The sequence below is a fragment of the Lissotriton vulgaris genome, chromosome 11, assembly GCF_964263255.1.
Source record: "Lissotriton vulgaris chromosome 11, aLisVul1.2, whole genome shotgun sequence".
Classification (NCBI taxonomy): domain Eukaryota; kingdom Metazoa; phylum Chordata; class Amphibia; order Caudata; family Salamandridae; genus Lissotriton; species Lissotriton vulgaris.
In genome coordinates this window covers 618,073,561-618,096,285 of record NC_141699.1, presented here as the reverse complement: position 1 = coordinate 618,096,285, position 22,725 = coordinate 618,073,561, and the positions used below count along the sequence as shown (strand labels likewise).

The following is a 22,725-nucleotide window of genomic DNA, read 5'->3' as shown; positions in this document are numbered from 1 at the left end:
GGGGTGCAGTATTTCTATTATTTAGAAGTTCGAAGCATGACAACAGTTAAGACTTTTGACTAGATGTTCTTGATCTCCAGTTCAACAGTTAACCTTTGTTGCTTTTTGATGACTGAATGAAGTGAGAGAACCTCCAGGGCAGGGTGGTGATGGATCCAGGCCACTGGCAGAAGACAATCCAGGAATATGAAAGGGGTTCTCAATTGCTTTTTACTCATAAAGGTAGGGGAAACCACCGTCTGAACCAAATAACTGCTGTAACCCTTCTCTGCAATTCTTCCTTGAGCAACCTCTGAGCCTTCCTCCGGAATCTGTGTTGGTGGGGGGGGGTCTGCAGGTGGAGGAGTAGGTGTTGCCCTCAACTCTACTTGCAGCTCCAGTGGAGGTGGCACCTGTAGCTTCTGGGACAGCACATACAAAGTTTGTAGTTAGCCACTGAGGTGAAGGCAAGAGTCAGAGTCTAAGTCAACAATGTAGGTTGTCACAGGTTTTAACCTAAGACCCGGATGGTTCTTGGCAATGCAATTATAATGAATATTGCATTAAGGAAGGCTGCTGGATTAGTGACTGGTAGAATCTATGGAGGAATCAGGTCATTTGGTAAGTGAGGCACTGGTGTCAAAGGATCTGGAATGATCGGGGTCTGTGCTGATGCATGCGGCGCAACAGATGCCAGTAAGATCAGGCTGCGGAATAGACATGGAGCTAACTTTGTAAGGCTCCAAGGGGTCTAACTACATCATAAAATCCTGTGGGAGTCAGTGCCGCCTGTGAGTTTTACTTTTCCACAAACGCTTCTTGTGCTCCTGGTCTTGAATGAGGAAGGTGATCGAGTGAGGGTCAAGATGATAAGAGGACAATGTTTCAAGAAATCGCAAGCTCTGGCCTCAAGCTCCTTGGTGTCCTTCGGGTTCATGCGCACAGTCCGTACAGAGCTTGAAGATTGAATGCTTGAGTGGAAACATTGTACTGCAACAAAGATCCAGATCAAAGTTGTGGAAAAAAGGAAACCAAAGTGGTTGCACCATGGTGGGAACTATAGGGCTTCGGGGTAATCTGATGCTACTTTGGCTTTGATCATAGCCAGCGTCCGCTTGCAGGGGACGTGAGATTTAAATTTTCTGAATCCAGTCCGATGCCTTGGGTTGTTCTACAGGTGAGTAATCTGCAGTTAGAAGTATCTATTAGAAGTACATGAACACCCTCACAAGATTGAGTGTTGCAGAAAGGGGATAAGTCCTGCTTTTACCTGTGCTTCTTTTTGGATTTGGACCACAACAAAGATCTGCAGTGGGAGCAGGACTTTCCCTTCAACCAGTCACAGTGTGGGGTTTCAGTGTTTGGCAGCATACAGGTTTGCCTCACAGTTGTAGAAGCCCATTGGACTCATCACGTCACTACAGGCCTTGGAGTTGTGGTCCAACCCAAAACACAATGACAAATCTGGTGGGAAACCGGTCACAGACCATTGCTAGCAAAAGTCCCTACAATGTTTGGACCCGGTAGTAAGAGTGTAACATCCCTTCCACACTAGTATTTTAGGTCCAAATTTTTGAGAAAAGTGGTCTTGAAGTGATGGGGGGTAACTCCACACCAGCGCCTGGTGTAGCAGAAAGAAAGTAACTGCCATAAGTACACATGGGTGAAGTCCATATGCAGCTTTGCAGGTCACTTAGAGGAAAAAGGATGCTGGTGGGGAGTCGCATACCATCTACTGGTGCAAAGGGGTGTTGCTATTGATTTTTCAGTTCGTCTGACGCCTGCAAAAAATTCATAAGGTGAGGAATCTGCGGTTAGAAGTATCCGTCAGAAATATGCTTTTCACAATCAGTCATGCTTTATGCCTTCTATCCCAACTTATCATTATAAGCAAATCAAGCCTATAATATTCATCAGGGGTGTGTCATCATAACCAACCTAGACCCATGTTGGCCATAAACCTACCCATAAGGCAACTATCAAGTATAACATCACGAAATGCCCTTATAAAAGCCCAATTAATAGACTAATAAGGATTCTCATGCTGCAAATAGTCTATTCCCATGGTTAGTTTGGGGGGGGGGGGGGGGGGGGGCTCACCAACACCAAAAACCTTGCTTTACACAATAAATAGGTCTGGCCTACTGACTATCATATCATATCATAATAAACCGATCAGTCCTATAGCCATAATCAATGGCTTACCACCATAACCAACTAAGTCCTACTGTATCAAGTCACGTCCAAAAGGTGTGATAAAACAGTATTTACTGGAAGCACAAATTCAGCTCAAATACTATATTCAGGGCAACCAATATGTGGGAGGTGCCAAAGCCCCTCTATTAGTACTCTAGGGGAGTCATTTCGATGTCAGGTGGAATTTCTTCCGCCCAACACAGACTCAGTCATGGGACTGACAGTCACCCGGTTTGGCAGTCCAGACCGCCACATTACGATGCGACTCTACACTGTAGAGTTGCATTCCTAGATTTCATCATGGGAACATGCACTACGGACATACAGCATGCTCTCAAAGTGAAATGGGAGGTGCAATTCATACCAGGACCCCATGGCAGGCACCACTTTGTGCAGGGATCAACCGGAGGCAGTGCACCAAAGGGGCCCTGCTGGTTGCCCCCAAACACGCTTTCAAACATGGTTTCCATGTCAGACAGGCAGGCATGGAAACCATGTCAGAAACTGTGCATTGTAATCTCAAGGGCAGAAAGGCCCGCCCTGATAATACTAGTCTGCTTCCAACTAGCAGAAGTCAGCCGGAATGACAGGCCAGTTTTCCTTTGACCGCCTCCATCATAATTAAGGCTCCCTGTTTTCCGTTTTTACGGATTCTTACAGATAAATACAGACAGAAAACAATGTGTTTTCTGTCTGCATTTATTTTCAAAAGTGAATAAATACAGAAAATAGTGCTCTTTTCAAGTGACTCTCCTTGCGGACTTTGATGAATTACATGCCAGCAGCTGTTATGGATAGTATAGGAATTTGAAAAATAGGATGACATTTCTTTAAATAATGGCATATGTCAAAATACATTTATGGTATAACTAGAGTATTACCAGTGGATGTATTGGTATGTAATAATTGACAGCTTAAATGGCTAAAACACAACAGACATCAAATTATGTGTGCGCATCAGTTAAATAAATATGGAAATGTACAGTTTTTCAACTTCATTTATCCTCAAAACACAAAATAAATATGAATACATACAAAATGGCCCAAAAATAAATATGGATAAATGCATGTTGAAAAAATAAATACCATAAAACCGGAAGCCTTGATCATAATGAGGCAATCTGAAAGGAAACAGAGCGGCCCATTACGATGCTCCCCTAAAGGGCGGAGCCTTTACAGGCTGCATCATAATCGGCCCCAAGTTCATTTTGGATGATCACACAAGGTCACGACAGACGAAACAAATCCATGCAAGTATAGTTCTGGGCATTCCACATCACCCTCAAACACAAGTCTGCACTCCAAAGTCTAAACTAAAGTTAATGACAGATGGGGAGGATGCTGGTACTGCAGTACATTCCTCATGACAGCCCTCCGAAAGCACTTTCACTAAAGTATTATTTCATTTCAAAATTCTTTATTCTGCTTTAGATTTAAAACCATAAAAGATACAAAACTCCATGTAGCAATTAAAACACACAATTCATAGCCATAATAAAAATAGAGGGAAATAATATCCTTAAAAAGACAATATATACATCTAGCGCAACGAATAATTGGATAGAAAAAAACACACAATGGGGGTGCCTACCAACTTTAAGGGTTTGCTAGCTCTCCATACAGATCCTGGATCTCAATGAGGATTTTAGAAAGCCTGCTATAAAAGATATACATTCTGGTTTCAGCAGTTGTAAATAAAAAAGAGCGGGGCGGACCTGAATAAAGTTAAACTGCTCTAAAAGAGGTGTTAAAAAATATCTGCAAAGTACTTCATAAAATTTACAAAAAAACAAAGTGCAGCAAATCCTGAGGAGACACTCCATGGCAGCCACGGGATGCTAACACCGGACCTCTGCAGCTCCCTTTTGGGACAGCAAGCAACAGATGAAAATAGTCTAATCAGAACCTAATCAATAAAAACCGCTCATGAGAAATAAAGTATTACTTTGCAATTCATGCTCATGAAAGTTCACGTCCAGGAAGCCATATAATGCACCTAATGCAGCGGCATAAATTTAAAAAAGAAATCAATTAAAAAGAAAAATCACAGCTGCACGTGTGTAGCACACATTTGAAATATGCTCCTGGTTACCAACATGTGGGCTGAGCCAATACCCCTCTGTAGCATTCTTTGCTTTTTTTTTTAGGCTAATCACATTAATTCAGTTGACAGCTGTGCTATGAAGCCCGATATAAAAAAGCATCCAAAATTGTAACTTAAAATAACTCTATTCATACATTACTTATTTTAGGTTTGTACTAGTTTAATTTAAATTGGGTTTTAACTAAATTGATTCATAAACGTTTTCAAAGTTCATTTGTAATGTTTTGCTCTTGCTGATTAACAATTTTCTTTGAGGAAGGTCTTGCAACTTTCGACAAGCTACAACGTTTTTAAGCAGGGGAAATTTCACCGAAACTAAATTACTTGATAAGAACCTGACAGTTTTGATGCTCTGTGAACAATTTTGTTTTAGACACATACTTTGCCTTTATGCACTGGTTTGCTCTCCAAGATCCTCCCACAGATCCCCACCAGCACAAATGTTCTGCATTGCAACGTGTCATATTAAGATTTTTAAATCCAATGACAAAAAAAAATTACTAACACTATTACATAGATCATTCATTTGATACCATTTTTAACACTAAGTCACAAGAGAAGTAATACAAAACATGGAAATTTGAAAAGGTATTCAAGCTGTGAGAAAGGATCAAGTGTGAAATAAAACACGTGTTTAGCAAATATTGCTATCTAGATAAGAGCTAATCATATGATTTTGGCACCAACACTAAACACAGTTATAGAGAAATATAGCGGTGTTTAACGTGCTGTCAGCTCTTTTTCCAGTTGGTACGAGCATACCCGTAAAAGTTACTCTCACTTTGTCTAGGATGTTTCCTGTTTCAAGAGGATATGCTTTAAGTTGCATACCTGCAGTCGGATAGGATTTTCACCAAGTTTGCTGGTATGGATGGACTTTTAAATTATTGATCTTATTCTATGCTGCCTATTCCTTATATTCACCTGATACTATGCATTAACTTGCATGATGGATCATGCGAAGTGGCCTATTTCTACACTGAGCCATGTACGAATGAGTGTTTTTCCTCACGAGCAGTCTATCACATCTAGGCAAAGAAACTCCCAAATCAAACGTTATAAACACATATTTACATTTGCAATGCCAAAAAGAACATTAATAGACAATTAAGAAATATGAGACTAGTTTAAGTATTGTTTATTAATCAGTCATTAAAAGCTGAACAATCAACTTTCTTGAAATATAAAGGCACAGAAGACTGTCTTTGAGATTCTGAAATTAAATAACTTTTAAGACATATAATGCACATAAAAACCTCCAATAGTCAAATCATTCTCAACATATTGGATGGTTCACAAAATATAAATCACTATTGACTAAGTCATGATTGGTGCAAATCAAACTAGATTTATTGCTCTGTACATAAACTCTGTTTTGATTGCATTTGTAAAAGGAACAAAACATCAGCATTTTGGAATGGAACATTTGCCAGTAGTCATTTCTTTTTAATTTACCCCTTAAGAAGCAGACATTTTCCAAACTACAATTGTATGAAGTTCATTGATGAAGACCTGCCTCTCGAGGCTGCCAAGAGTTACCAAACACGTTCAGAACAATGGCTGTGTTCAAAACTTAAGAGCCAGGAAAGAAACAACAAATTATACACTATACAAATTAAAAAATATGTGAAGGATTGTAAAAACAAGCGGTTTACCTGGAAATAACTAAAAACTTCAGACACATTTTTGTAGTGGGAATGCAAATTGACTTAAGTGCTTTACAGTTCTTGAAGTACAAAAATATTCAAGCAAACTTTCTTTTGAGAAGCTAAAATCAGCATATTGGTTATGCATTCTTTAGCCTACGCAATAAAACACTGCAGCATCTTCAACAGATTAGTCAATCAGCTGGCAATTTACTTCACTCGCAACATGCTAATCTAATTGTGCACACGCAGTAAATACAATATTTGCAAGTCACAATGCATAAAACGAGTGCAATGGTGATCCCTTTTCAAATTAAAGGACATTTTGAAGCCAGCTATGTAATGCACTCCTTGGATGGAATGTATGTAAAAAATTTATACAAAACAACCCATAAACTGAATGAGTCAGAAACCGATGTGATACATGCAGAACACAAAAAAATATATATCCATGGCAAAGGTTTGCTGACATCCTTCGCATAGGCCCAAAACTATGGGGGATTTGAATGCAGTAAGGATTATGGACAAATCTTTGCGTGACTGAAATGCCTCGAACTACTAATGCTACACAAAGTCAGTCTTTCAAGAATGAAAAGCAGTAATCTCCTTTGTGGTTAGATAGCCTAGCGAAGCCCCCATAACTTGAGTCATGCAAACTAAATTCTTGATGAAAAGGTTACCAGACAGCAACTGTGGTCACAGTATAATTAAATCTAAGAGCAATGTAACCCCCACAATAAATGACATTCAACCACTCCCAATTTTTTAGCCATCACCATCACGACTAGTAGGTCCAGATTTCCTAATAGTTTGTACCAGGTTGCATCCCAAAAGGGACTCAAAAAATGGCACAGTGCTTTTGGGGTTTGCAATCCCGCAAAACGTCTTTTGCACTGAAAAATAGCACGAAAATAATTTAAAGAGTGGGTGTTTTCCATGGGCACTCCCTTACATCACCCACAGAACAGCCCTATTTACTTTACGAAAAGTAAATGCCACCGAATTGCACCAAAAAACATAAGCCTCTAAGGTATGAGAAACATTGTCGAAATTCTCTTGTCTAACTTTCACCAAATTCACTTGTGTGATCTAATGCACAGAACATATACAAATGTGCACATGTTTTAAACTGTATAACAATAGTATTTTGCACTGAAGGATACCCTTCCATTCCAAAACTTATACTAAACTTCAAGCACACACCGTAGCATTTAGGTGCAAGTGTGCTTCCATGGCGAATGCCTGCCTAAAGTTCGCCAGTGGGAGAAAGAACACCATCACAGGATAGTGAATATCAATCATAGCCAAATAAATATGGCACTACTCTCTCACTTTTCAGCCAACAAGCTCAGTTGCTGAGATTTGTTAAATGTCAAAACTCTGCACTGTAATTTGAGCTAAAATATGCTTGGTGCCGTTTGCTTCAAATAGAAAGAAAAGCTGGCCTTATGGTCAACCAAGACAGAAGGCCATTTGACTGCTACTGATTGATGCAGCTTCAGTTTGGTGATTTTTCTACAAAATTGGTAGTTTCTGTGGTTGAAACTTTTTACTGACAACCACCACTGAACAGAGCACAAAAACACTATTTGTGAAGCTTTGTAAACTAGAGCAAAGAAATAACTGATTACTGAAGAGGAGTACTTTGAATTTGAATCTCAAACCCAAAGTTCTCAGACCCTCTAATGTGAATTTGGCCTTCAAGTTACACTAGTCCAGCTCTTTGAGGGGGAAGTCGGGAAAACATTTTACAGAAAATGGTCATATCCTTATGAGAGGTGGCTAGATTTAGTTCATTCGGACAGCCAAATGGATAGGGCACTTACATTTCCACATATCTGATCAACCTGGGAAATTGTCAATGAGGACAGAACAGGGTTGTCCACGTTTGGAATATTTGATGATTAAAGGTGTTCTGTCAAATAAATAGGATCAATGATAGGTCAGAAGCTCACAGCGCTTCAACAAATTTCAAATCTGGTTAGGTATTTAGATGCCATATAGTGGCAAATTAGAGTAGCACTATATCAAAGAAAGCAGAATCATCCTCAGTTTAGTACGAACTGGGATTGAAATCTGGGAAGGAAACTTCAGCAATGCACAAATGTCTTTGCTCACATTAGATTATTATGAGGTTAGAAAATCTACAAAGGTGGTGTTATGACCTGAATAGGATGTCAATATTCAATGAGAGACATGTGAAATGTCCTATGAGGTGTAATAAGGAACAGTCTACCTGTATTTGGTGGCATCACCTGGTTTTACAACCTCTTAGGCCGAAGTTCTTGCGTCGATCAAATAGGATTACAGAGGAGTTTCTATTTAATCAATTAAGGATATTTTTATGTGTTTCCACAAAAGGTCAGAATGACCGTAGATGCTCTGGAAAGGTCCTAGAGCCACTCTTGGTAGGGGAATGCTTTTTATTTGTGACGGTGCAGATACCCATCATTACCCTACAACAGAAAGTGCGACATTAGATTTATCAATGCTTGTTCTACATTTTCTTTTATAGAGCCACTGCTTTCAGTGACTTGCAATGCATTAGCTAGGTGGATGTATGGCTGTGTACACACAAGGGAATTGTAGCGTGGCATTCATGGTGGGTTAAAAGACATGAAGGACGACAACCTACCTCCTAAATCTAGCTAGACCACTCTTGTGGAAGGACACTACTGAACTTTTGTATTAAGAAAGATTTTAAGATGTAAAGGTAGTAAAAAAATGTTTGACACTCTGGGGGTGGGGTGGGGGGGCCCACAAGGTCCAGAATTACAAGCAGTGGATCCATAGACTATGGCACATTCTGGGGCTGTAGAGGCTCTCAGCCATGCTAAAACAGCAAATAGACACATTCAGGGAGGCTTGGAGTCCATTTATAAGCTTATTATCTCAGGAGTTCACCATATTGACTTGCCCCAGGTATTTATGAATATTGAGATTAACCGACCCTATGGCCCAATAGAATTATCTAGTACTCTACACAGATTTCAGGAGCCCGAAGATAAGCAACACATTCTGGTTAGGTACGGGGAGGTGGGGCTCTTATTAACTAGAGAGGTGTAAGTGAGCACAGTATGGTTATCAAAACTCAAATTCCATTAACAATTTTACTGGACTCCCCAGTTTACTCTGTTTCGGAAGTCGGTTTTTAACTCAATTTTTTTTTAAGTTTTTAAAAGATTACTGAATGATGGAAATCTGATTAACTCAATTTGTTGCGCCAAAGCGGTTTCTAGGGAAACTAAAAAAATGTGTTTAAATAAATAAATTAAAAAAACTCTTGTGAAAGGTTTGAGGGGAATTCAGATGGTTTGAGCTCTCAGAATTGAAATGCTTCCAGTTTAAATGTCCCCACAAGTCTGCATGGTATTTGCCTCATTATGATGCCAGAACTTACAGAAACACAACCGTTTAATAAAGAACAGCAGTATCGGCAGAGCCATTGAAATAGCGGTTCTGTAACCACAGAGTCTACTACATAATTCACCATCATTTGCATAATTAGCAGATTAACCAAAAAATTGTGTGAACTGCATGCACTTTTACAGCCTGCCCAATTAGATTCCGACATACTGAGCAACTGACGTGCAACGGTCACCTGCAGAAAAAGGGCCAACTGATTGGAAAACCTTCAACATGAGGTCTTCAATTGTTTTAAATTAATTTTATCTGTCTGTGCCCCCTTCAGTGCAGAAGGTTTTGCTTTATTGCTCTCGCACAATGTTGGAAGTCTACCATTGTCTTCTGACAGATGCAAGTGTATATAATTATACATGTATGAATGTAGCCATCAATCGGTCCTAAGATGCGCATGCATGTATGTGCAAAAACTATCTGAACAGATAGTTCAATTGTGAAGGACAACCTGGCAGGGAGGCTTAAACAAAAAAGCTGGCTTGGGCAAACTAGCATGACTTTCAATGTCAAAGAGTTCTGTAGTGTGGCTTCTGCCTATTCTTTGGTTATTGCCAAAGGTGCATCACCACTGTTTTTCCAGAGGTGAGATATAATCTGGGAATTTGTCAAAGAATTAAGGATTAGCCAATTAAAGCAAATAGTGCAGACAACAGCACTAAAACAGATGTCACAAGTGTATTTTTATTTAGTTTCCATCTCAATGCTGCCAGCAATGATGAATTACAATTGAGGCACTGCACGCATTTGGTGCAAACAAGATCACCAACTTTTAGAGTAACATATGGGGATGTTTTCCTTGGGCTTAAATTAGATAGCTGAGCAGCCATCTAGGTTGTCGAGCACGAAAAAAAACAAGAAACATGAATACCTGCCTTGCTCTACCAATTTAGGTGGTTTTAACATTTTTTCAAGAGACACCGGAGCAGCAAGTACCCTGTAATAAGTGAAACAGAAAACTAAAATCGAATTCTAATTTTAACATTTTGGACCACACCGCATGAGAGGCAGGGCAAGGAACCCACCACTTATTCTTGCTTTCTCCAGAACATTTGAGTAATCTTAAAGACCAACTACTGTAGTGTCCTTAGCAGATCATTTGACTACAAGACTCAGACTGCAGCTTGCTCTCTCTGGCTTAGGTTGGATTCCCTCCACCATCCCAAAAGCTTCACGTGCTCAAAGTCTTCCACTCAAAAACGAATACTTGTGTAGATGCCAAGGTGAACCACCAAGGAGACTGTTCTGCACGCAAATTCGGAATGCTAATCTACACAAGTATAAAATACACTAGCAGTGCATTTTAAGGAGGGCAAATTACCAAGATTACAATCTTGCGCTGAAAGTCCTTACTCTTACAAAACGTGCTCTGCTTAAGTGAGTGCGACTATACACAACTTTCATAAAATTCAGACTGTAGCACAGAACAACTGCCTAATAGTCAAAGCTTAAAGTTTAGAGAACTTAGTTTTGAAAGCTGAAATAGGCTTCCTCGAGAAAGATAATAGCCGAAGGCATTTGAGAGAATTATACACTTCTGTTCAGATAAACATAGTGTTATACTTGAAAAATTAGGAGCCACTTTCCAGCCAGATTTGTTTGGACAAATGAACATTTTTCTTTTCTGCAACTGGCTGTATCCAGATTACACAGACATTCTGGTGTTGCAGCATTTAACCCTTACAATTAACGTGAAAGTCATGCTCTTAGGTTTTGCAAAAAGAAAAACGGTTAACAACATTTGAGAACACAAGCTACTTTTCATGGACGCAAATGGGGTTTTAAAAAAAAAAACTGACAAGAAAATAAGGGCCTATAAAACAGGCCATTTGTCCAACTTGACAATCCAAGTAAAGGCATCAGATTCACAAAATGGATACCAATGCGGTGTTACGTCAAGTATCATGTGATACAGAAGTCCTTAAGCAAGAAGTCTAGACTCCAGGATGCTGAAGTCGAACAAGCTCGCACATCTGTTCGATTGAGGAGCACAGTGAACAGATCAAGTGGGAAATGCACATATTTTTCGTAAAGAACATATGCACTCTCCAAACAAATATCGAAGTTAGTGACTTATAATAAGCAGTCTTTTCACAGTTGCCCTCTTTAAAGTGAATCCCGACAGTTTTACTATGGTGCCTCGGGATTACCTCACGTTATTGGTGAACTGTGAAAGGTATTCACGCAACTCCTTTGCTGCTTGAAATCGACCATATCGCTTCTTTGGATTGGCACACTCATCCAGTAAGGCCTCAAGACGACCATCTTTGGTGATTTCTGCCGGAGGATCATGAAGAAGTCCTCCAGACGTGCCACGCCAAGTTGCATGTCTGGACAAAAGGTTCTGACAGATAGCATAGTAATTGTGGTCCACATTAGTACGAGAACAGAGAATTTCTTTTGAGAATGACAGGCAAGCTTCTTTATCACAGTCATCAAACTTGCTTTCATACCAGACATCCCAATTTTCAGGCTTATCTGTAAAAGAAGCAGAAGAAGGTGTCAATACACTAAGAGGGCAAAAATAATTAAGCATTGCAATTTAGAGGTTAAATCCGTGCAAGCAAAGGAATGCCTTTTCACTTTATTTCACTATTTAGGTCCAACCAACATTCACAAGTACATTCCACAGCTCACAGCGGAATCCCAAACCTTTTATTAGGGAAAAAAGTGATTCTTAGGACTCAAAACAAATTTAAAAAATAGCTAGTCTGATTCATTCATAATTTTTACACTTCATTTCTTGGAGTTATCCTAGCCCCTTGATATAACTATGTAAAAAAAAAAAAATCTTGTCAAGAGATTTAAATTTTTGATTTGTGTTTTTGTATCAGAAAGATTAGCTTGGGTAGACATTGCTAATCCTGCCGCATTTTTATGAACAACATTTTTTAAATGGTGGATGTGTTGCAGTGATAATGTAATATTTCAGGAACCATGAAACCTATATACTTCATGTTGGTGTCAAAACAAAGGTTTTGGGGGTCAAGTAGTCTTCTAGAGAGAAAATAACTTCTCCAACCAACCCTTTGCCATTTTCCAACAAGCATTTGCAATGCAATAGGTCTCGCATTTACGCAAGTTTAAGCTATTGGCATTGTAAATGACAATGCCTTTTATTTATGTTTAAAGAAAAAAAACAAAAATCAAAGGCATTGTCATTTGCAATGTCAAAAATGCATGGCTAAACATATAAGGTCCAAAATGCGAGACCTATTGGCTCTGCAAATGCTTGGTCTTATAGCACCAGACACATATCCTCATATTGGCCACTCCATGCCAAAACATTTTACGAATGGTGTCTCGTTAACAAAATACACATTTATACATTTTCTTTCTAGGAACTTTCCATTAACAAAATAATGTGACTTATTTTTCTCTGCATTCTAATGCGGGTTTGCGCCACCATTCTAATTTCATTTACCATTTCTCTGGCTATTTAGAGTACATTTGCATAAGAGCATTATAAATTAAATGCAATGAATGAACACGGTTTAGGAATTGCTCATGATTTCTGGCTGTGGTAATTTCTGTTCTTAGGTAGGAGAATCAAGTTTGTAAATTCTCCCCAAAAGGTACTGTGCTAGTTCCAGATCGAACGTTACTGAACAATTAACTTTGCCTCATTTATCATATAAACACCAGTTGGGTACAGCTGCCAACCTATTCACCGCACCTGTTGGAGCCTGTGAACAACCCCCACCCTATTCTCTCACCCTGGAGAAATATCTGATTCACACTGCTGTTTAAATCGGGCTAATCCCTGCTGCAACTCTGAGTTTTCAACTAGGCAAGGTTCTCCTATGACTAAATCAAACAAGTAAGGGGGAGGAGGGGGGGGGGCAGGAGCTTGTTGTGGTCCAGTGCCCGTGCGCCAAATCAAGTGTTATAACCAAATAGGGGGGTCACTGTTGCATCGGAGTGCGTGCCATGGAGTCACGCTCACACTCAGATAAAGAGAAGGGTAGAACAGGAAATCCTATAGAAGGAAAGAAAGCTAGGTTATGTCGAAGGCCCTCTCACAAAGGGAGAAGGGGGAGGGAGGGGAAGAACACTCTCTCTCTTGTTCCCCTCTCACAGAAAGAACTGCTGCCCCGGGGAAAGGCCTGTGGGCTTAAATCGTGCCTGGTCCGACCCCTGAGCACGCCTGGTGACAGGACAGGCTCGTGCTCATTAGTCTCCTCGGCTGCACGAGACTTCAGCATTCTCTCGAAATCACTTCTTCCAGGGCTCCGTTGAGCAAACTATTCCATATTCCAAGCTCCACCAAGGCTGAGGCGCTCTTCTAGGAAGATGTTCCCAAGCCAGGTTGCGATGCCTCCATGATGTGTTACATGTACGCCATTGCGCGAATGAAAACAAAAGTGCTCATCCAGTAATTAAGACAATGTGCAATGCCGCAAGTAAAAGATCCAGTCCGGGTGGGCGGGGCCAAAAGAAGACAGGGCGGCAACAAGGAGGGACTAAGAAGCCTCCTTTACAATGAACAGCCACCGTTTAGCATGAACGAGGACGCCAGCCAATGGAAAGGGGCGGGGCTTAAACTCCTTTTCTTAAATTTCCCGAATACCAGAAGCCTTGCAGAGCGAGCAGCGCAGGTGCACTGCAACGCAGGTCTGCAAGACCTAAAAAGGAGGCTTTAATGTGTTTTAGGGATTATATTGGTAATTTATTTCACCATTTTGTTTCAGGTTGTCTGTTGATTCAAATTCGTAAACATGAGTAGCAGGTGGTATCAGAGGATCTTTACCTCCTGACAGGGTGGCTAGCTACAACATCTGAAGGAGTCCTCAAAGACAAATGTTTCCTCCGCCAAAATAATCTGAAAGAAAGGCAATCAACTGCAGCTGGACAGGAGAGTTTAAGATGCTGCAGAAACAGAAAAAGACAAAGATCACAAAAGACTAAAACTGGTGTGAAGATCAAATATTTTTTTTATCATTGTAACAAGCGAAAAAAGTCAAATACAATGGTAAATAGCCTGGAAAATATTTAACAAAAAAATAGCAAAAACCAGTGAATCACAAGAATCTGAGTCTTCTGAGAAAGTGACAACAACCAAACCCAATTCCCATCCAATTAGAAGATCAATGGCTTCCCCTTATCCACCTCCAACAACTGATCATAGAGCAAAGGATCTTTAATGTTTTATCTGTGGTTTATCCAGAACAAAGGTCAATGAGATTGATGAAAGAACAAAGTACTGGAGTATGAGAGTCTCAAAGGGCAAACATGTTTTTATCTACAGCTAATTTCTTCCAAGATGACATTTTCAGTCGAGCAGTTGATCTAATCTGCAGCATATTTGTATGCCCAGCCGTACTGCATGCATTAAAAAATATGCAAATCCAGTGAGCTCCCAGCAGCAAGGTAACAGACAGTCTTTAGTGAAGTTTGCACTCTGAAAACTGCTGGCTACAGGTTCACACTCCGTGAAATCAAAGAAATAATGGTCAACATCGATGAAACTGTATTGATCCATAATAATGAAATCAAGATTTTTCTAGTGACTTTTACATCATTGTTTAAGATCAGAAAAGCAACTGTTACAAACTTTTGAATTCAGAACAGAAGCAGACATTGATAATGGCTTTGAAGATCTAAGCGAAGAAGTGGAAGACAATCCCATGAACTGCAGCTGTGCAAATGTACTGTCTTTTCCAAATCATGTTTTATGAATTACATCACAGCAAAAAGAAAACTCCGCTACACACGACTGCCCATGTGATCTATGACATGTGCAAAAGTAGGGCGCTAATCACTTCAATGAATAGGACTGGTGTATCAACAAGTTATGACATAGTATTGAGCAGGATCTTGTTAGCAGCTCATGCGGTAAAATCTTGTTAATCAGACAGCACACCGCTTCCAATTCACTTTATCAGGAAAGTATTTGCAGTTGCTGCTCTTGTTATTTTGATTTTGAAGACGGCACCTTGGTCTGGTCATCCAGGACACAAAAAACTGCGATGGTGCTTTTTCAAGACTGTACTAATGAGGTAGCTACTGGGAAACAAGCTGTATCAGCTGTGGGCATAAACAAATGAAGCAGCAAACCTATAACTCGACTGCCTTGCCAATGTGTCTAAAATCACTACACAGCATCAATACATCCCAGTCTACCAGAACGTTTCAAGGCGACTGAGGACATGGATCTTCTACCAGATGCTGCGGTTGGCAAAGCTGATTTAACAGAAGAAATCATAGATAGGATGAAGAAAAAGCCAGTTCCTACGTGGGCTGGAATTCATGCTCCGATCTCCCAGAATACCGCCCCACATAAGGAGGTTGGGTTTTTATTAGCCATAACATCTCCAGTATCTTACTGCCAGACAGTAATGACGATTGTAAATAATTTTCTAAATATGCGTGTTCAGCTTGAAGACCAGCCTAGCCTGCCAATTTTCTACAATGAAGGTGTTTAATGTATTGTCATCCGGTACCATAACGGGGCTACTTCCATCCAGTGCTTCTTTACTGGCCCTTATCATGGCAGCTCGTATATCACCTCGGTGACGCGACTGAGCGACGCCATCTTGAATCCTTGGAACTAACTTTTCCAGTCATACTATTATTCGACGCAACACATGCCCTGACGAAGTTCTTTCAAGAACTAAACGTGTTGGCTGTTGTTTAGTGTTCATGCACTTGGATTTATATGAATAAAGATTTTTTTCTACGAAGAAACAGATAAAGTTTCATTATTAATTCCTGAACATTTTGGTAGTGCACCACTCCAGCTTCTTTGCAATTTAATTTCCCGGTTACGGGTTAAACCCCTCAGGTACACCACATAACTACAGACACTAAAGCAAATATTGGGGAATAATAAGAGGTCAGTGCGGCATTTGGAGTCCACCGTTGGCCCCCTGCATGTAGCACAGTGTAATGTATTGTAGTTGACATTATGAACAATCTAGAAGAATTTCATGATCTTTATCCAATGATGAGCATTTTTCACATAAAATTGTGTTGCGGTGTGCAGGAAGCTCACTGGATGTGGCATAGAGGATTAACTTATTGAGGCTGAAATCTCTGGAAGAAAAACTGTCCAGTCAGTATAGAGCAGAACGCATTATGTTAGTTTGTTATAAGGAATGCTCATATGTAAGGCTATACAAACATTGCGTTGAGTGCTTTCTGGAACAGAATAACAAATTAGGTTTTGTATAGCTCATCTCAGAAGTTAAGGCACAGGGTGCACTTCATTCAAAAGACAGGATGGAAAGCGAGGCAATCTTCAATGCACTCAGTTCAAAATCAGAAAGCCTAAAAACCAAGTTTGTAGAGTTTGTTAAACAATGTTAAGAAAAATTAGAACTTTGAAAGTATTGGGAAAATGTTTTACACAGGATATCTTTAGTGAAAAAAACTTGGTACATGCTGATTGGGAAGGTGATTGGGAGCTTAACGTGAAGACTGTGAAGCCACAGATTACTGTGTTTTGCGAATTCGACTGCATAAACTACCCGATATATGGGTCCTGGTATTTGGAAAGAATGAAGCTACGAGTGGAAAAACCATAACTCTACTAACAAAATGTCTTTGGATTAATTTTCTATAAAGACAGAGAGGAAGGGAAGGTTCAATGCTGTGGCTCCAGATATGAAACTGGAACAGACGATCCAGAGATCACAAAAAAACTCTTAAGGGAACTGTTGATAAGACATGTAAAAGTGAATGTTACTCAATTCCAGCTTGTTTACCATGAAGCCCTTTCTATTTGAAATGTTTCAGTGAGATGACAAATAAAAAAATGAATGGACCATCGTAGAACTGTTCCTCACAACAAACTTGAAGGGAACATTTGAATAAACATGTTGAAAGTCTTCATTTAATGCAACAGCAAGAAACCCCCTTTGAAATGTATGTGCGACGACACAACTTCATGACCAAACAATGTAGATAATATGTCTACTAGGTGTCTTACAACATGGATCTAAACTATATGCTGAACTGAAGCAAGAGCGATTTGCATAGAAAGAGAAAAAGCTGTTTGACATAATCACTAAAGATAAACTTCCATGCTTTTATTGTCATAATAAGATTTTCATCCAACCAGCCACCACAAAACAGGTTATGAAAAAACAACTTTTGCAAGCACAGAGATGAATGTAGCAAAATAAAGGCCTAGGACCTATGATTAGAGCATAGGTCTACGATTGATAATGTAATTATTTGTGATAAATTCAGAAACCTTATTACCAGGGTTAAGGTTAGAATGACAGAGTTTAAGTGACCATGCTATGCTCACTTGCTCGATGGTTTGGAGGGGGGTGGTAAAAATAGTAAATCATCCCCAAACCGATCCTTGCAAAAAACACAATGGGTACAGACTAAAGTGGGATACGGTTGGTGAGGTCACTCTAAACACCAAGACCATAATTAGAATGTCCTGCACTGCTTAGACCCCATGGCAAAGGTTACAGAGGTGGCTGAAGCATTTGAAAAGATCCTAGCAGAATTAAAGTTACAACTAAGCTGCCCTAGTCCCACTGATATGGTTCCTCAGCACCGCTGTTTGGATAATACCTGCTCATAAGCCTCAGAAAACTTACGTAAAGCCATAAAAAGCCAACCTAGGGGAAAAAGATCCAATTCGAACCTTAAGGCTAAATTAATAAATTGGCCAGAGCAAACAAGCTGAAACAATTAAAGGCTGAGGCATGGGATAACTTAAAGCAAGCTTCACTTCAGAATGATAGTAAAGCCTTTTGGTTGGGATTAATTTCCCCCGTATGGTAGGACAAGGAAGGCCCATCCCTGGATGTACATATTAGTGAGGAAAATTGGGTCGCCTATTTTCAAGATATATTCCAAAAGGCTGATCATCTCCTTGCAAACGAGGCAATTTGCCCTGCTAAGGAGAAAACATTTATGTCATTAAGTCTAGAAGAAATTCAACCCACTCGCTCTCTCAGTCTTCCTCCCTGAAAGCTGCAGGGCCAGATGGGATCCCAGTGGATGTTTTCCTTGCTAATATTTTATTATGGTCTCCCCTATTGAATCATTAATAATACCAGGCTATTAAAAAAGGGGCACCAACTAATCCTGTTAATTATCGTCCCATATCACTGACAGATTGCACGGCAAAATTCATGGGCCGGGTTCTACAACTGAGTTGAAGAGAAGAGGATCTGGGCCTTAAGTGCAGCATGGGTTCAGGAAGGGTAGGGGTATATCCTCGATCAATGCCTGAAAGAGACTTTAATGGAAGCAAAACATACAAACCGCAAAGACACATGACATTCATGACCCTGTCTGCGGCATTTGCTTGCATAGCACATAGCAAACTGTGGGTCATCATGGAGGCGATAGAATTAGACCAACTCATAATTGATTTCATAAGACCACTTATACAGGTGAAACAGTCTCAGACCACTACGGGATTGAAGGGTAGTGCACCAGACCTTTCAAAGGAGAGAAGGGAGTCAGACAGGGCTGTGTACTTGCCCCCTTTTTATTTACTCTCTACATTAACAAACTGAATGAGGCCCTGATTGAAAGGATGTGGGGGTTTAGCTGACATTCAGTACGGCTTTAGGGAAAGGAGAGGCACAATAGAACAGTGCTCAAACTTGCATCTGTTGGCCGCCAAGTATACGGTGGTCAAGGAGGGGTCCTTGTACTTAGCGTTCATGGACCTCTCCTCGGCCTTCGACTTGGTCAACAGGTCCAAGTTATGGGAAATCTTACTAAAGATGGGCATTGAGGAAGACTTGGTGGCGTTTATAGCGTCCTTACACCGGGACCTCTTCGCCGCAGTTAGGGTAACAAAAGAGGGAAGATGTACTACCCGTTTCCATTCGAAGCGGGGAGTCAGGCAGGGCTGCATATTAGCCCCCCTGCTATTTACAATTTACATAAATGACTTAGGAAAGCACCTAGAAGGGGCAGCTACAGACGTCCCGCGTGTAGGAGAAGCTAAGATCCCTGCTCTCCTATACGCGGACGATGCTGTACTCATAGCACGTACAGGGGTGTGCCTCCAAAAGCTTTTAGACGCATTTGGGTCCTTTATGGACCGGCTCGACCTGAGGGTTAACGCCACAAAATCTCACACTATGGTCTTAGGCAACCAGGGGAAAAGGGCCAAAGCAAAAACATTTTGCTGTAGAGGTGAGGTAGTGTCGAGAGTCCATGTCTTCCCATATCTGGGAGTGCTTTTTGATAGTAGGGGGACCTGGAGTCCTCAGATACGAGCTAAAAGTTTAGCGGTTGCAAGAACATCTATGGCTACCCTAGGTTTTGCCAAAAGGTTGGGACATAGACCAATGAAAGCAATTATAAAGGTGTATAATAGTAAATCCCTTCCCGTGGCCTTATATGGCGCACCATTATGGGGCTATGCATGCATAGATAAAATCCAACTAGCGGAGAATAGGTTTTTACGTTCTCTCCTGTCCCTCCCCCAATCTTCCCCGACTTTCTCCATTCATATGGAACTTGGCCTGGATTATGTCCAGGATAAAGTGAGACTGGCACCCTTGCTATATTGGCTTAAGACTTGGTTAAACCCAGAATTAACGTTAAATCATATGATCATGAGGGATGTGTTGAGTCTGGAGAATTGTTTTAAGTGCCCATGGTTGGTCTATATAAAAAAATCCTTCAATGATCTGGGTCGCCCAGATTTATTTACTGTTCCCTCTGGTATAACTAAGCAGGATGTGGACATAATTAAAAAACAGTTTATGACAAGGGAACGCTTGCTCCGAGAAGAAGCAGAATTGCAAAAGTCTACAGTACGACTGCATTATCTCTCACTCTATTCCCCTGCAATTGAGCCCTATTTATGTTTTGTCACAAACCCCTTTCATAGATTTTTGTTAACTAAATTTAGGTTTAATCTTATACATTTTTATTTGGGTAAATTTAATTCCTGGATGAAACCAGAGTTAGCACCTCCCTGCACATGTGACAATTTTTCAGTTCAGGACACGATGCACTTTGTTATGTTTTGTGATTTCTTTTCTGTAGTAAGAAAAAAACACTTGTTACCTGTTTTAAGGGAAGCTGGTTTCCTACAGGTGAGACCAGCCATGCTTTATTTAAAATCCCTGGGAAACATACGCATCACATTCGCCATGGCTAATTTCCTAGTGGCAGCGTACAGAACAAGAAAATGTATGAACTAGTCAAACCAGTATGCATAATTTTTATTCTTTTTAACTATCATGTCAAATTAATTCGAGTGCAAAGAAATTGTCTAATAATTTTTAATTGTAAATAATCTTGTTTTTATGTCCTTTGTATGATTTTAATTGAATCGAATAAAGTTAATTTGACTGACTGACTGACAGGGCTGTGTACTTGCCCCCTTTTTATTTACTCTCTACATTAACAAACTGAATGAGGCCCTGATTGAAAAGACTAAAGACGCCCCAAGTGTAGAGTTAATTCCCCTTCTGATTCGGTTATATGTGGATGACACTGTTCTACTGGCTCAAACTCCCCGGGCCCTTCAAATACTAATAGAACAATACGCAGCCTTCATGGCGGACCCGGACCTTTTACAAAAAAAATATATATTTTTCACCATCAGTATTCCGTCAAGTTTTACAAAAAAGAAGATAGATAAATGTAAAGAATATTTACAATAAAATGCACAATTGATCTAGCCAAGACATGCCATTGACGAAAACGTAAAAGCAGCATTACAGCATGTCAAACATTTTTTATACAATATATATCAATAGCTAGCCAGGAATTATGGTCGGGATTGTACCATCCTAGCCTTCCAGTCTGCAATCGGAGCCCAGATGCGTTTCCCCAGTGTCATAGTTTTCCACCCTTTCTTCTCATAAAGTCCTTTTTCCAGATTGCAAGTTGCTAAAAGACGTGAGACCTATTGTTGAAATGTGGGGGGTGGGGGGTTAGAATCTTTCCAAGCTGCTGCTACACAAATCCTGGCGACCGCCATGGCAATGAATAGAAACTCCCTGTGCGCTATTGCGACTCCCTCCCTACAGGTATCTAAGATCACTAATACATTAGATAGGTTTACCATAATCTTCAGGGATTGACCTATGAAATGCTCTATTGCCCTTTTCAATCGGTCTAGTTTTGGGCAGGCTGCGAACATACGCACCACATCAGCCTCAGTGCAGGTTCCCGTTCGTCCTCCCCCCTGAGCTATTTTAGCCGGAGTATAGTAGATGTTAAAAATTGTTTTAAAATGTTGGGCTTGTAGGTTCGCTATTCTCAAAACAGTGCCAGCCATCTTGAGCGATGTTACCAGCTCATTACCTTCGATACCCAGCTTCTCCCGCCATTTCTCAGTGCGTTTGATAATATCATCGTTTTGCTTTTTGTTTAACTCACAATATATCTGGGAGATGGAGCAGCCTTCGGGATTTTGAAGCCTATCCATTGCAACATCTCTGTCAAAGACCTTTGCTTCCTCACTTTTTTTTTTTATTAAGAACCAAACATACTTGTAAAGACATAAAAAAACTCCCTACGCTCCAAATTAAACCGACTTTGTGCCATTTCAAATGTAATTATGCAGTCAGGATCTATAATGTCTCCAATTGTCTTGACCCCCATCCCGTCCCATCGCTTCATTACATTGTCATGAAATGTCTCTGGCAAAGAAGGGGTTCCCAAACAGGGGAGTATAGCGATTCATTCTGCCCATTCCCAACCTTCTCCTAACAGAAGACCAAACTGATACTGCCGCCCCTAGGGTCTTAAATTTCACTTTTTTATAATAGCTGGCCCCATGAAACCTGAGTAGCCAGATGCACGCTTCACCTTTTCAAAGGAGCTCTTATACATCTGGCACGGTTTCCTCCTCCCTCGACTTATCGGTCACAGTCCCCCCCAACAACTCACGAATACACTGTCGTACAGCAGCCCAATAATATAATTTTAGATCGGGAACTGCCCAACCTCCTCTCTCCCTTGTGAGAGTCATCAGCCTGATCTATTGATCATTTTCTCCATTTCTTGAAACCAGCTATTATCAAATTTCAAAGGTATGGTTCTAAAAAGATATAAAAACCTTCGTAAGAAACAACATTAATAATATTACATCTTCCCACGATTGTTAGATGCAGATTGTTCATCCTATCAAGATCTCTCCTTGACTTCTGAATTATAGGTGAAAGGTTTGTTTCAACAATCTGCGTTACATCAGAGGAAATTACAACCCCTAAATAAGTAGCCGATTCGGTCACACGTGAGTCTGCTAGGCTAGTCTTCTCATTAATAACAATCTGAGTCTACCCCCTGTTAAGACTATAGCCGGAGACTGCCCCAAAGCAATCTGCCTCCTGTTCGATTTCAACCAATGCCTCAGCTGGGTTAGCAGGCGTGATGGCCAGATCATCCGCGTATCCCAGAATCTTTGTTTCGAACCCATTAGGTCGGATTGGAACA

The 22,725-nt window shown here is 40.4% G+C and overlaps 1 protein-coding gene across 1 annotated transcript in view; it reads right to left on the bottom strand.

Annotated features, from left to right (window-relative positions):
- Positions 1 to 5,401: 5,401 nt before the first annotated feature.
- Positions 5,402 to 22,725, bottom strand: part of DIPK2A (divergent protein kinase domain 2A) — a 79,282-nt gene continuing 61,958 nt past the window's right edge. The window contains exon 3 of the mRNA XM_086943726.1: positions 5,402 to 11,820. Within this exon, the coding sequence (XP_086799852.1) occupies positions 11,489 to 11,820 (332 nt within the window). The 3' untranslated portion in view covers positions 5,402 to 11,488. The remainder of the gene's footprint in view (positions 11,821 to 22,725) is intronic.